Source organism: Pogona vitticeps, chromosome 1 (assembly GCF_051106095.1).
Source record: "Pogona vitticeps strain Pit_001003342236 chromosome 1, PviZW2.1, whole genome shotgun sequence".
Lineage (NCBI taxonomy): Eukaryota > Metazoa > Chordata > Lepidosauria > Squamata > Agamidae > Pogona > Pogona vitticeps.
In genome coordinates this window covers 110443860-110459406 of record NC_135783.1, presented here as the reverse complement: position 1 = coordinate 110459406, position 15547 = coordinate 110443860, and the positions used below count along the sequence as shown (strand labels likewise).

Below are 15547 nucleotides of genomic sequence, written 5' to 3'. Positions count from 1 at the left end.
AATACTATCTTTTAATGATGTACTATAAGCTGTCTTCAGTCCTTTTTAGGGAAAAAAGGCAAAGTAAAAATATTTTAAACAAACAAACAAAACAAATGTCTTATTGTGCAGAGCAACTGATGTAGAAACTAACTAAAACAACAATCATGCTGGTTCTTTTAAGGCAGCATGACATTCCCCTTCCCCAAGTACCACATATATATATGTATGTATATGTATATGTATATGTGTGTGTGTATATATATATATATATATATATATATATATATATATATATATATATATATATATATATATATATATATATATATGTATATTTGAAAGAGATAAAAGGTGACCTTAAGGTTTGGTTTTATTAAGTCTTCATTGTGCACCTGCCACTGCCAAATTCCCACTAGCGTTACATTCTTAATAAGACCACACATTTTTTCAGCAGAAACAAAATTGCACAAAATCAAATATAAATGTTTTCTCGAAGGCTTTCACAGCTGGGATCCAATGGTGGTTGTGGGTTTTCCAGGCTTTTTGGCCGTGTTCTTAAGGTTTTTCTTCCTAACGTTTCGCCAGTCTCTGTGGCCAGCATCTTCAGAGGATAGGAGGACTCCATCTGTGCACTGCATTAATGTTTTCTTTAAAGGGGATCAATAGAATTGAACAATTTCGGACTGCTAAACAAATTTTTAAAAATGAAAGGGTACAACAGCTGAAATCCTGTTGCCAGAAGTTATGCTGCATAAAGCTGATGATGTCAGCATTAGCAGCAATTTTAAAAAAAATCCTAGTCATCACCAGGAAGCCATTGGGGTTAGGATTTTACAAGTGGTGGTGATTTTAGACACCCCACTCCCAACAACTCTGCTATGATGAAAAAGATTGTTCCAAGGGGGCTTAGAAATGTTTTATTTTCCAAAAAATCACTGCAACTGATGACATCATTCGCCTTACACACTGTAAATTGCAAAAAAAAAAAAAAAAAAGGATTTCAGCCTCTGTCAGGTTATTTCAGAGTTTTAAAAAGCTATTTTTTATTCCCAGAAGTTCATCTAGGCACTGACCATGTTGGTTGGGGGAATCTGAGAACAACAGTCCAAAAAGGAAATTTTCCAAACTCTTCGTTTCCCACTCCCTCATTTCATTTAAGTACGTTAATACAGTAATGGGAAATAGAGTTCAGAACAAAGACTTTTAAAACAGCTCTGATGTCTTCTGGCCAAAATTCCTACTGAATTAGCTGAAGTCACAGTTAACTGCTGGTTTACAAACAGTAGCAGATCCTTCCATTTAGCTAACATGTAAAAATATTAATTAATTAATTAATTAATTCTGCTGTTCCAGCATTTCAATAATGAACTTTATAGACTCTTAAAAGAGAATCAAGGGAATCACTGTAAGAACTGATTCTGTACAAATATACTGTAAGAAAGGTCTGATAACAAGAAAAAAAAAGTTGGCTATTATCATAACTGGAAGGAAAATAACTGTGAACCACAGAGGCTGTCTGATGTTGCCAAGGGTATTAATAACATCTAAACATGATTTTAAAAGTTTTTGGTTCAATACTTTCACAAAAAAATTACATGGTATCCTTTTGACATTCTTTTTTGTAAATAAAATCTAATACTGTCATTTACAATGTTAATATTTTTTGAGCTTTTAAATTAAAGTTGTATTTTTTGTTTCTATTATTATTATCATTTTTGCTAGTATGCAGCACTGGTTCTTCAGAAGCCCAACTGAATCAAAGAGAATTTTTTAAATGTATTTGCCTGAAAACACTGAAATAATGGTTTATTTTTCCAATGCAACACAAATTACAGTGCAGCTAGACTAAAAGTGTACTTAATGAAGTCTGAATTATCCTAATGATCCCAGTTTTTGATTCCATTCAACATTGTAGAGAGAAAAAGAAACAGAAACCTGCCAAAGGGAAGAAAGCTATTGTTACTTGAATGTGAAGTATAATCTTACGTACCTTGGCCTCCGAAATGCTATACCATATTGTTGGCATGCCAGACCGACAGTGGGAGTATAAACAATAGGCATGAATCTTTCAATGTCAGAAGTCAGCACTTTATAGAATAGCTTTTCATTTCTATCCTGAAGGCCCATAAGTAGAATATACCTGTGAAAAATGAAGGATAAATGAGTCTCCAATATATGGGGACTTGAAATGAATAAGATATAAAATAAAATTCCCACCACCCATCCCATAAACCTATTTTTATTCTCAGCAAAATGTCTCCTCCTGGTCTAGGTCTTTTCACCAAATCACCACCAAACTTGAAATAAAAACAGAATAAAATAAAAATCACAGCAAAGGTAACACTATTTGCTGTACATATTATTATTATAAGACTATTCCTCTAGTATCTATAATGGTGGTATTGCTGGAGAAAAGAATATAAATTGTCTTTAAAAATATGAAACAACATTGTGTTACTTTACATGCAAATAATAATGAAATTCTGGACTTAAAACTGTCCCTGCTTACTGCTATATTCACAGTAGGAAAGCCACCAGGGCTCCAATCCTATACAGACTTGCATGAAAGTAGAACTTACTGAAATACAGGATTGCACTGTACATGGTACGCTTAAAAAGCAAAACATCTGTGGCATACACATGAAAATACATCTGCGCCTGTACTGAAGCTTGTACAACATTTTTTTGTTGGTGCTGTTTGTTTCTGCCAAAGTTCTTTCTTCAAGAGAAGGTGAACCCAAAAGAACCCAAGAGCTTTGGAAACGTGCTGGCAGCGCTTCACTACTCATTCATTCCAACTTTCTTTACCTGAAGTCAAGGTGGTGTACAAAGCCTTCCCAAGTGGTTTACTTCTAGGCAATGACTAGATCCAAACATGTTTTAGTTCAACAAGGATTTTGTTGCATCATTGTCCTTCAAACCACAACCCCAGCCAATTCCACATGCACAAGCTCTCCAGTCAATAACTTGGATCATGACCAAAGTACTACTTAATAAAAAATATATCACTAGAGTATCTAATTTCAGATTAAAACACTTTTGTCTGTCAAATGGGAAAAATACCAGTTTTGCATATCAGTTTTACTGTCATAGAATTGTTTGCCAGATGTGCATTATATCATGTCCAAAGAGTAGCTTAACTTCCCCTCTATTCCATCTTGGTCTTAGACAATCTTGAATTCCACTCTGTCTCTGTCTCTAAAGTAACCAAGTTCATAATTCTGCTTTGAATGATATACAGTTTACTGGGTGAACCTTTTCAAGAAGCATATTTGATTTCCATAGGAAAGTGGCAGGTGGAAAATGTATTATGCATAACCTAAAATACGTTATGCCAGACGGCTCAGGCATGCATGGCAGCCAGAGGACTGAAACACAGTCTTTTTCTGAACAGTTGCCCATTCTCTTTTCATTTCTTCATTCTCCAGAACCAGCTGCTTCTATTTAAACCCTAAATGATCTTTCATTCTTCTATACATTTCTCTGCAGCAGACCTGCATTGTAGACTCTGCGAAAGTGATATTCTGGATCAGATATTGGGAAAAAGACTGCTGTGAGATTCTAGGGAGGCCCCTTTTTTAAAAACTGCCAACATAAAATGCAAAAAAGCTTGGAATATTTTCTCACCTCTTAATTGCAAAAAATAAGAGCAATTCCTTAAAAAAATAAGAAAATATGGCCATAATGCAAATTATTCATCTTTTTAAATTGTAAAACAATCACACACATGCATGGGCACACGAACATGCTATTGCTTAATCACGGCTGCTGCAGTTCCTTCTTGAATTTTCTGGTGCATCCCAAACCAGTGGGTGAGTGGTGCTCTAATTTTTAAGCCAAGACTTGTTAACTGCTGGTAAGAAGCTGCTGCTCTTTACACGGTTTGCCTTCCCTATGCTTAACTATGTAACAGGATTTTGACCACTTGCTAATTTAAAAGGTGTAAAGTAGGACCACCTTACACCTTAGGCAAACCATCTATATAAAAAAAGCACACACACACAAACAATAGTTGGATAAATGCTGGTGGTGTAAATCACAACATGCAGATATGCTAAATGTGTTTGGTTCTGCTTGAAAATAAATTTTTTTCATATGGTGATTGAGTTTACTAATGATATTTTTGGTATGTATAATTGCATCCTACTGTAATTCTGCTGAGTTATGCAAAAGGACCTGTAACAAATCAGATACCAAATCAGGGCTCGATACTGTCCCCCATGCTGTTTAACATCTACATGAAACCGCTGGGAGAGGTCATCAGGAGGTTTGGGCTGAGGAGTTAGCAATATGCTGACGACACTCAGCTCTACCTCTCGTTTTCCACCAATCCAGGTGAGGTGGTTTCTGTGCTTAACTCGTGTCTGGACCTGATAATGGACTGGATGAGGAGTAATAAATTGAAACTCAATCCAGACAAGACGGAAATGCTGTTAGTGAGTGCTTCGCCGGACAGGTTGGAGGGCCATTTCCATGCCCTGAATGGGGTTACATTCCCCCTAAGGGACAGGGTCCGCAGCCTGGGGGTGCTCCTGGACACCAGTCTAACTCTGGAAGCTCAGGTGGACTCAGTGGCCAGAGGCGCCTTCCTTCAGCTGCGGAAATTATACCAGCTACGGCCCTACCTGGACGAGCGGAGTCTCATGACAGTTACACATGCACTGGTAACATCTCGTATAGATTATTGCAATGTGCTCTACGTGGGGCTGCCTTTGAAGACGGTCCGGCGACTGCAACTGGTCCAGAATCGAGCTGTGCAGCTGGTAAGTGGTGGGGCCGCTAGAGAACACATCAAGCCAATTCTGTTTAATTTACGTTGGTTACCAGTTGCTGCCCGGGCCCTATTCAAAGTGCTTGTTTTGACATATAAAGCCCTAAACGGCTTGGGCCCTGGATACTTGAAGGACCACCTCCTTCCATATGAGCCTACCCGGCAGTTAAGATCTAGCCAGGGGGTCCTTTTGAAAGAGCCATCCCTCAAGGAGGTAAGAGGGATGGCTTGTAGGCAAAGGGCCTTTTCGGCAGCTGCCCCCAAACTATGGAATGCCCTCCAGACTGAAATTCGTCTGGCGCCGACGTTGATGACATTTCGGTGCCAGGTCAAAAGCTTCCTGTTCCAGAAGGCTTTTAATTGAAATAACATCAACTGTGGGTCCTGATGGCAATTTTAATTGTTTTTAATTGTATTTTAATCATGTTATCTTTTATTGTATCTTAACTGAATTTTAATTGTTGTAAGCCGCCCAGAGACTTTTGGTTAGAGTGGGCGGCATATAAATTAAATAAATAAATAAAAATAAATAAAATAAACTAGTCTAACTCTAGCTACCAAGGTAGATATAGCAACAAGCAGGAAGAAGAAAAAAGAGCTTGCTTTGCTAATTTATTGGTTTAATTGTATCTGGGACAGTGCCTTGTTAACTAAATGGACATATTATCTAAAGATGGAAATAAATCACTTGTATCACACATAATTTTTGCATCACACATTTGATATCACACATAATTGCATACATATAAATTTTATGAGTGATGGGCAATATTTTTATATTGGCTGCATAGCTCAGCAAGATGGGCAGCTGGGTGAGGAGCCAGTGGTCAGGAGTTCAATTTCCTATTGTGCCTTGTAGGAGAAGAGCCAACCAGTGCTGTCTTAGGCAAGCTACACGGCTCCATAGTACCCAAGAAAAAGGAAATGGTAAACCACATCTGGGTACTCAATACCTAGGAAACCCCAGAAAATGGTACTATAAATTAGAATTGACTTAACAGCATGCACTTATTAATTCATGGAATTAGAAATTAAGAAATAGAATGTACACTTTCAGTTTTTATTAACTATTATAATTACATCCCAAAATATACTTCACCTGTCCAAGTCAGATGTTTGTCTTTCAAAATTTCTTAGAACTCTTAAAACCTGGGCTTCTTGACTGAGGAAACAAGGAGGTAGTAACCCATGAATATTCAGTTGTTGTCTCTCTTCTAAGGTGAATGCCAAGCCCTGTAGAAGGGTGGAAAAGTAAGTTCGGTAAAAAGAATGTTTGTTTTAAAATGTTATTGCAACCAGTTTGCTGAAAGTAGTAGTACCTTGGTTTATCTACGCCTTGGTTTACGTAATTTTCAGTTTACAAATGGAAATCTGTTGAAAATAATGCCTCGGTTTATTTTATTTATTTATTTTTTTGAGGGGGTCAGTTTGCGAAGAAAGTTTCCCCAGGATGCATTACCTGGAGGTTTGTAGCGCCGCTCCCATTCCTATGGTAAACCGCGTTTCGGTTTATGAAATTTTCGCTTTACATAATGTCCATTGAACGGATTAAATTCATAAACTGAGGTACTACTGTACATACTACATACATGTCTAAATACAAACTCCCATATTTTAAAATATTAAGCTTTACAATACTCAAAATATTGGCTGAAATCCTGTTGCTTAGCATAGTAGGTTACACTAGAGAAGGACCATTTAATCAATGGGAGTTTGGAGTCAGCTCCTCCATAATTTGCACTGATTTATTGGGCCTACTCTAGTTGCAATGTACTATGCTAAGCCACAGTATTTCAGCCAGTGTTATCTTTACTTCATATAGACATGGAACATATACTTCTAAAAGTATCCATTTTATTTTTCCCACATCATGTATAAAATTGTTTCTTCATGCTCCTAATGCAGTGGTACCTCGACTTACGAACGTCCCTACTTGAGAACGATCTGAGTTACGAACGGCTCCATTCGCAAAAAGTTGCTTCGACCTGTGAACGGCACCTCGATTTATGAACCAAAAAACCCGAGAAAAAACCTTTCCTGTCCTTTTTGACCTAAGTTCATCTTAGGTCAAAAGAAGAAAAAAATTTAAAAATTCACCCCCTAGTGGTAGAGTACGGATTAACCGGCTTTGCATTCATTCCTATGGGAACGAATGCCTCTACCTATGAACAGCGCTTCGACATACGAACGAAAAACAGCAGGTTTCAATGCACTCCTATGGAAAAGTTTGCCTCAACTTACGAACTTTTCAAGGTACAAACGCCATCCCATTACGGATTAAGTTTGTAAATTGAGGTACCACTGTAATTAATCCTAGTTTACAGTCCAAATGTCCACATAATACAACTTGGAAGCTCTACTACAATACATACGAACATTCTGGAAAGTAACCAGAATTCATCTTCTAATCTAACAAGTCTATAAATCCTACAAATCTATTTCTACCAGTTTGTGAACACTGATAATCTAGACTACTAATGTAATTTTCAGCATAATTACCTTTTTGATTCTATGGTAGATGGCTATTGTGCACTACATAATGTTTAGCTCAAATTTTAGCAGGATTTGCTGTTGCGTAGCGATGCTTAAGACTGTGCTTTTTGTTGCTTGTGGTTCTAATTGAAACCCGTATGTCCAACTGATTGCAGTGGGATCTAACTACAACTTAGGGCATGACAAGACAGAGGAAGTTGGAGCAATTCCATTCATGTTTAAAAGGTTCTAACTTTGGTGCCATTTTATCTCATACTTCAGTGATCGTTTCATTCACATGGGACACTCCTGTGAAAAGGATTCAGACAGCTCTTCAGATTACTCCACTTTGTTTCCCTTTCTATTACTAATGTCCCAACCTGTGTCCCTATCATTCTGCAGACCACAGTGACTTCCTCTCCCTTTTTGTTAAATAAAGAAAGTGATATAGCACTACAGCAATGCAGTGGCCTAGCATGGTATATATATTATATTGTACTGAAAAACATCTGCAATATATTAGAATTGTATAGTGTTTGTTAGGGAAATATTAAAAATATAATAATAAAATACTGTAGAGGAGGAGAATTCGCAATTGTTTCTTTTAATTGTACAACCCAATGAACAGGGTTGTCACCTCAGATAACACTGCCCACGACTCTATTTGGGTGCAAATTAAACAACTGCACAGGCTGCATAACAAGAGAATCAAGAGCACTCCCAAATGAACTAAATAAACTGCAGCTCTAGCAGTGTTCCAGAAAACAGTGAGACAGCTTGAAAAAAGGGCAGGATGGATTGTTCCCACTGAAAATACATGTGGTTGCCAGAAAACAGGTCAAACTAAACCACATCAAAAGCGAATCAAACAGTGTGCTATATGCCAGTCTGATCACCTTCTGAGTCTGAATCCAAAGTTGCATCTCCTAGGTCTCTAGAAGAAGCAGTAAACCTTTCACGTGACCTGTGACTTCTTATTTTAGAAACATTCGTTAAATAAATATTAAAACAGATATATATTTCCTTAGGTCTGTTCCTGTCATCAGGAAAAGTGAGGGGGTTGCTTCTGGCAACCAATTTTAGGTATCATGAAAGAAGGGTACATTGTTATTTAATTTATAAGTGTTATATTGTTACTGCCAAAGAGGAGGAAAATGCTTGTGGAATTCTCTGCTTCAGGTGCCAAAATGACTTGATTGATCTTAGGTATGATGCTTCTTAAGTTGGATAGGTGAGGAGCATCATTTATTGATCTACTTGATGCAACAAAATGTTTTAAGTCTGCCCTTGCCTCTCCTTTCTTTTGAGTACACAGAGGATTTCTGGTTCAAGGAGCAGAACTTCAGGGTCAGGAGGAAAACTAAAAGAATCACTTAAACACCCTTTTTAAAAGGCTCTTTTAAAGAGATTTTTAAAAACGTGTGTTAGCAACAATGGCATCGTTCTAATCGAATGTCTATATGCATTAATTTTTAATGGGTTATTTCCACTTCCATGCATAAATAATAGAACACATGGCAAAGAAAATGAAAAAGGGAGGGTGTTAGCAAAATATGAGGAAAAGTCCTTAGATATTCCAAAAATAGCAATACTTAAACTTGCTATCACTATCATTATTCTCAAAGTAAAGTTATAAGGTAAAATGTATTCTCGAAGGCTTTCACAGGATCCAATGGTTGTTGTAGGTTTTTGGGACTGTTTGGCCGTGTTCTGGTTGTTGTTCTTCCTAACATTTTGCCAGTCTTTGTGGCCGGCATCTTCAGACGACAGGAATCAGAACTCTGTCTGTGCTCTGGTGCAGTTTGTTGGATGATTGAGTATTTATAGCTGTGGGATCAGCTTTTGTCCTTTTCAGGAGATGGGTGATTATGGTGATCAGCATGTTTTTTTGTTGTGGGTGTATTGTTGTGATAAGGGGGAGAGATTATTTGTCACTGTGACTGATGGGTTTTGTTAGCTGATCTTTTGTGCGCAGTGATCACCAGTCCACCTTACTTTATAAGTTAAAAATATAAGTAAGTGTAGCTCAAGGGATATCTATATCTTTTAAGGGGTATCCTTATTAAACATCAGTATATTAAAACAAGCAAAAATCAAAGAAAATGTGTATAATTGCTTTTTTGGGGGGGAAGTTCTAATTACAAACAATTTTGCGTTTTAGAAGATATCACTTGTTCGCCAAACTACATTTGAATTCCTAAACTTGGTTCCCACAAGAATAGTTTTGCTCTCGGAAGGGATTCCTTTCAAAACTAATTGTTCTATTCACGGGACAAACCCTTGGAGCCAACCCAGTAATGTTCTATTGAGAGGTCAGAGGAAAAGTGTATTTTGCTAATTGCAATCTGACTTGAACTAAATGTAAAACTTCCAATATTTCTTGCTCTTCCAATACAGTATTTCTTGCTCTGCCACTCAAACAAGACTTACAAGTTAGCTACAGATGACACAAAGCATTTTATAATTTAGCTTTATGTCACAAAGGCAGATGGGACGGAGAAAGATGTACGTTATCTCTGGAGAACCAAAACTTTCCTACAATTCCAACTCTCTCCACTTTCAACTGTAATTCTAGATTATACAAAAGACTTGCAGATTTGTTAATGACAAACTGTCATGGATCTGGACATCCACAAACTTTGAAAATGGCAACCAAGTTTTATAATTTAAGATTACAGCTTACTGCAAACAAAGTACTATAACACAAATTTAGAAGCATATGCGAGAAGTAACATTAACTGGATACAACTTCACATATAAGCATTTTAAACCATTGAAAAATTAATCATTCTGTCATATAAAACTGCATTCACTATAACAATGTTTACAAACAGCTTTTACCTGTCAAAATTTCCTATTTGATATAGATGAAGGGTTGAAATAATTAAGGATCATATCAGTTACAGAAAATGTTGTGATCTGAAAATATAGGTTTGTAATACATTTTATGAGAACAATGTACTGAATATTAGAGGTCACTGCAAACCAATCAGCCATACCTGGCAAAAAATTTTAAGTATATACAGGTATTATGCTTTCAGAAATGACAACACCTGTGATGAGGCTGTTACAAAACCACAGACTGAACGAACATGAAGATGGACAGATTTACGTTTGTCTATCTCATTTTTAACACTTTTAATCATAATTCCACTTTCTTGCAGAAGCGGCATCAATTATATCTTTATGTTGTCATTTATTTTTTCTGAAAAATAGTCCTGATGATCCATACTCAGAAAGTAGAGACTTATTTCTCTCCCGAAGGGCTTGTTTTTCATAACTTTAATATCCAACTCCAAAAGATCAAGGAAGAAATTATTTAACAAGGACTGCAATACATATAAGGTGACCCAGGACACTTCAAAAACACACTGCAAATCCCTTGGGGGTCATGACCCTCAGGTTGGGAAACACTGAGTTATAGGTTAAAGGTTATGGAGAATATACACATAACTCATTTAAACAGTTTGCTTAGAAGCAGCAATAGCCTAGACTAGAGTATATAAGCAAAGAAAGGAAAATAAGTTTCTGCTAATGAAAGAATAAAGCTGTAAGATATCTGGGCTTTTGCAATAATTATTGGAAAACATAATGGAAATAGTTACATGACCACAAATCTCCTTCCATCTAGTGTTCTTTATCATCTAGTGTCAATCATTATTTCAAAACTTCAGCTATTTTCAATAGCTCCTTTAGAAATAGAAAAGGAGAAGCAAATGTTGAATTTTAGAATAATATTTCAACAGTGCTCTTTAGTTACAATTGTGGGGAAGAATGAAGACCATAGTCACCCAGTTTTTGAAAGATGCATTGGAAGAGTAAGAGAAGCCTTGCTTTTGTCAACACTTCAACAATATTCCTTGGACTGCTGAGTAACAAAACAAAACAAACAAACTCAAGAAGGTTATTCCTATTCATTTGTTCTAGCTCCTTTAGCTGTTACACTCATTAGTGAAGCATATTTCCATCGCATATCTGTCATCTGCTTTAGATAGAAAGCTCCCATCACCACCACAATGAAGCAGGATGAAAACCATGAAAACCATATAATCCCTACCAGCATCTCAATCTGGATGCGGAGAGGTGTTGCTATTTACTTTTTAAACATTTAGAATTACAGCTTGGATTTTAGATCACCTAAAGTTTTTGTGGATTAGAGCCCACTTTTGAGATGAAATAGCTATATTCACCTATTTATAGGCCAAAATCATGTTGCTTGGCATCCTGTATTACACTAGAGTATGCTTACTGAATCAATGGGGATTTGGTGAGCCAACTCCTCTGAAAGTTCCATTGATTTAGATGGGCCTACTCTAACTGTGACTTATTTTAGCAAAGCAAATTGCAGTTAAATCAATGCAATTTACTGAGGAGCTTACTCACTAAATCTCCGTTGATTCAGTGAGCCTAATCCAGAGCAATTTACTACATTAAGCAACAGGATTTTGGCCGCAATCCACTAGGGATACCATCTACAGAGAGTTTGAGTTTCTGCAAAAAATTATATGACTGATGGTTGCTGTGGTTTTTCCGGGCTGTCTGGCTGTGTTCTTAAGGTATTTCTTCCTAATGTTTTTTCCAGTATATTCGCGAAAGCTTTCACAGCCGGGATCTAATGGTTGTTGTGGGTTTTTCGGGCTCTTTGGCCGTGTTCTGAAGGTTGTTCTATCTAACGTTTTGCCAGTCTCTGTGACCGGCATCTTCAGAGGACAGCACTCTGTGCTGTCCTCTGAAGATGCCGGCCACAGAGACTGGCGAAACGTTAGGAAGAATAACCTTCAGAACACGGCTAAAGAGCCCAAAAAACCCACAACAACCACATTTTTTCCAGTCTCTGTGGCCAGCATCATCAGAGGACAGGAGTCAGAACTCTGTGCTTTGGTGCAGTTTGTTGGATAATTGAGTATTTATAGCTTTTGTCCTTTTCAGGAGATGGGTGATTATGGTGATCAGCGTGTTTTTTGTTGTGGGTATATTGTTGTGATAAGGGGGAGAGATGATCTGTCACTGTGATTGATGGGTGTCATGAGCTGGTCTTTTGTGCACAGTGATCACCAGTCCTTGTGGCTGGGTAGAGTTCATTGACCTTTTGCAGGCTGTATTTTTCAGTGCTGGGAGCCAGGCTTTGTTGAGTTTTAAACTTTATTCTTTTTTATTGAAGCTCTGCTGGTGTTTGTGAATTTCAATGGCTTCCCTGTGCAGTCTAACATAATGATTGTTGGTGTTGTCCAGTATTTCAGTGTTTTAAAATAGAATTTCATGTCCAGCTTGTTTTAGGGTGTGTTCAGCTACTGCAGATTTTTCCGGTTGTTTTAGTCTGCAGTGTCTCTCATGTTCTTTGATTCTGGTGTGGATGCTGCGTTTTGTGGTTCTAAGATATACCTGGCCACAACTGCAAGGTATCCGGTATACTCCTGTAGTGGTGAGGGGTTCCCTTTTGTCCTTTGCTTACCATAACATTTATTGTATTTTTGTGGTAGGTGTGAATACTGTTTGTAGGTTGTGTTTTTTCAAAAATTTCCCCATGCAGTTTGTGACCCCTTTGATGTATGGCACAAATAATTTATTTGTGGGTGACTGTTTTTCCTCTTCAGTGTGGTGTTGTTTCCTTGGTTTGATGGCTCTTGTGATTTCATTTTTGGAGTAGCCATTTGCCTGTACTGCCCAATTCAAATGGTTGAGTTCAGTGCTGAGAAATTGAGCTTCACAGTTCCAATTTGCACAGTCTACCAGTGTTTTGATTATGCCTCTTTTTTTGCTGTGGGTGGTGGTTGGAGTCTTTGTGTATGTACCGGTCTGTGTGGGTGGGTTTTCTGTAGACCTTGTGTCCCAATAGGAGGTCAGTTTTGTGTATGACTATGATATCTAAGAAAGAGAGTTGGCCCTCATTTCTTTTCCATGGTGAATTGTATATTTGGGTGGATGCTGTTGAGATGGTTTAGAAATTCTTCCAGTTTTTCTTCACTGTAGTTCCAAATTGCGAAGGTGTCATCCACGTATCAGAATCAGACTGTGGGTGCAAAGGGCGCCAAAGCCAGGGCCTGTTTTTCGAAATGTTCCATATAGAAGTTTGCTATAACCGGGCTGAGGGGGATCCCCATTGCCACTCCATCTGTTTGTTCATAGAATTCATTATCCCACTGAAAATAGCTGGTTGTTAGGCAGTGTTGGAAAAGGGCCTTGATGTCTTCTGGAAAGATCTGCTGGATGAGTGTCAGTGTCCTTTATCAGCACCTTGGTGAATAGGGATACTATGTGAAAGCTGACCAGTCTGTCTCCAGGGGTGAGTTTTAGGGTTCTGATCCTACTTATGAAATGTCCTGAGTCTTTGATGTAGAATGAGGTTTGTTCAATGTACGTCTGTAGGAGGGTGGCTAGGCATTTTGCTAAACTCTTTAATCTCTCTAGATTGAGAGCGAAGACCAAAGTCCAGTTGAAATGCGTGCGGGACTTCCTCTTCGCCGCTGATGCAGCTGTTGTTGCCCATTCTGCTGAAGACCTCCAACAACTCATGAATCATTCTACCAAGGCCTGCCAAGACTATGGATTAACAATCAGCCTGAAGAAAACACAAGTCATAGGCCAGGGCGTGGAGTCATCTCCCTCTATTACCATCTCCACACAAGAACTGGAGGTTGTTCATAACTTTGTGTACCATGGCTCAATGATCTCTGGCACTCTCTCCCTACGTGTCGAGCTGGATAAACGTATTGGCAAAGCACTTACCATGTTCTCTAGACTCACAAAGAGAGTATGGCTTAATAAGAAGCTGACGGCATATACCAAGATCAAGGTCTATACAGCCTGTGTCCTGAGTACACTCCTGTAGTACAGTGAGTCCTGGACCCTCTGTGCACGGCAGGAGAGGAAGCTGAACATGTTCCATATGGGTTGTCTCTGACGCATTTTTGTATCACCTGGCAGGACAAACTTCCAGAGCAGTCCTAGAACAAGCTGGAATTTTTAGCATGTATACATTACTGAAACAGCAACATCTACGTTGGCTCAGGCATGTCATGAGAATGGCTGACAGTTGGATTCCAAAAGATCTCCTGTATGGAGAATTAGTGCAGGGAAAGCGCCCCAGAGGGACACCACAGTGGCGGTACAAGGATATCTGCAAGCGGGATTTGAAGCCTTAGGAATGGACTTCAACAGATGGGAAACTTTGACATCTGAATGTTCAGCCTGGAAGCAGATGGTGCAGCATGACCTCTCCCATTTTGAAGAGACACTTGTTCAGCAGGTGGAGGCGAAGAGGCAATCCCGAAACCAGCAAAATCAGGAAGATGGACAGGGGACAGATTGTACTTGTCTTCAGTGTGGAAGGGATTGTCACTCTCATATTGGCTTTCTCAGCCACACTAGACGCTGTTCCAAGACCTCTATTCAGAGCATGTTACCATAGTCTCTCGAGATGCCAGCCACAGCATGCCTAAAGGATGCCTAATCTAATCTAAGATTTTGGGGAAAATTCTGGACCTCTACTATTTGTAACAATGGTGAAACAGGTGGACTCAATATATACTGTACCTATAATTTCTCCAGCATTCTGATATGTTTATCAGAAAAGGATTAGTTATTCCCTTAATTTATTCTTCTTTTTTGTTTGTTTGTTTAAAGAAGAAGCCCTCCATTCTATCAGGGTGTTCTGGCATTTCCAGTTTCCCGCATATTAGGTTTCTATTTTGTACTATAATATCTGGTATATGCCTAAATTGATTTGCGATGTAATATAACTTAATATTAGGTAGTCCAAGCCCTCCTTCTTTTTGTGAAATATACTATAGCCTCTTATTGATCCTTGTTTGCTTATTTCCATTACAATAATTATTTATTAACTTCTGCCGATCTTTCAAATATATTTCTCCAATCTCTATTGGGAGCATCCAAAATACAAATACAAAGTTAAGTTTAGGGATAATCTTCATTTTACATAGCACTATTCTACCAAACCAAGACAATTTTAATTTTTGGTACTGTTCATTAACTCCTTTCTTCAATTCGTTGATATTTAATTTAATTGTATCTTGTAAATTCCATGTAATATGAATTCCTAAATATTTAATTACACTCTCTATTCTTCCCTAATTTCTTTTTTTCAGTTTCTTTTTGTCTACTTCTGAATGATTTAATAAAATACATTCAGATTTGTGGTGATCCCCTCTGAAGCCCCTATTCCCCCAGGCCTTCACGAGGTTCTCGCTCTTCTTCCTTCTTCGCTGCCAGTATTGCTGTTTCAGTACCATTCACTCAAGGAGACATGTGTACTTTTGAAACTTAACTTATTTATTTGATCAGGGAGGATAACATCTGATTAAT

General features: G+C 38.0%; 1 protein-coding gene across 4 annotated transcripts in view; it reads right to left on the bottom strand.

Annotated features, from left to right (window-relative positions):
• ME1 (malic enzyme 1) overlaps window positions 1–15547 on the bottom strand; it is a 159843-nt gene that overhangs the window by 126020 nt on the left and 18276 nt on the right. For 3 of the 4 annotated variants that reach the window (XM_072999154.2, XM_078380506.1, XM_078380510.1), the window contains exons 2-3: window positions 5853–5986; window positions 1973–2122 (exon numbers count right to left, since the gene is read on the bottom strand). In XM_072999154.2, the coding sequence (XP_072855255.2) occupies window positions 1973–2122; window positions 5853–5986 (284 nt within the window). Of the gene's footprint in view, window positions 1–1972; window positions 2123–5852; window positions 5987–7252; window positions 11771–15547 lie in introns of those variants that run through there. The other variant, XM_078380514.1, reaches the window with a different exon arrangement.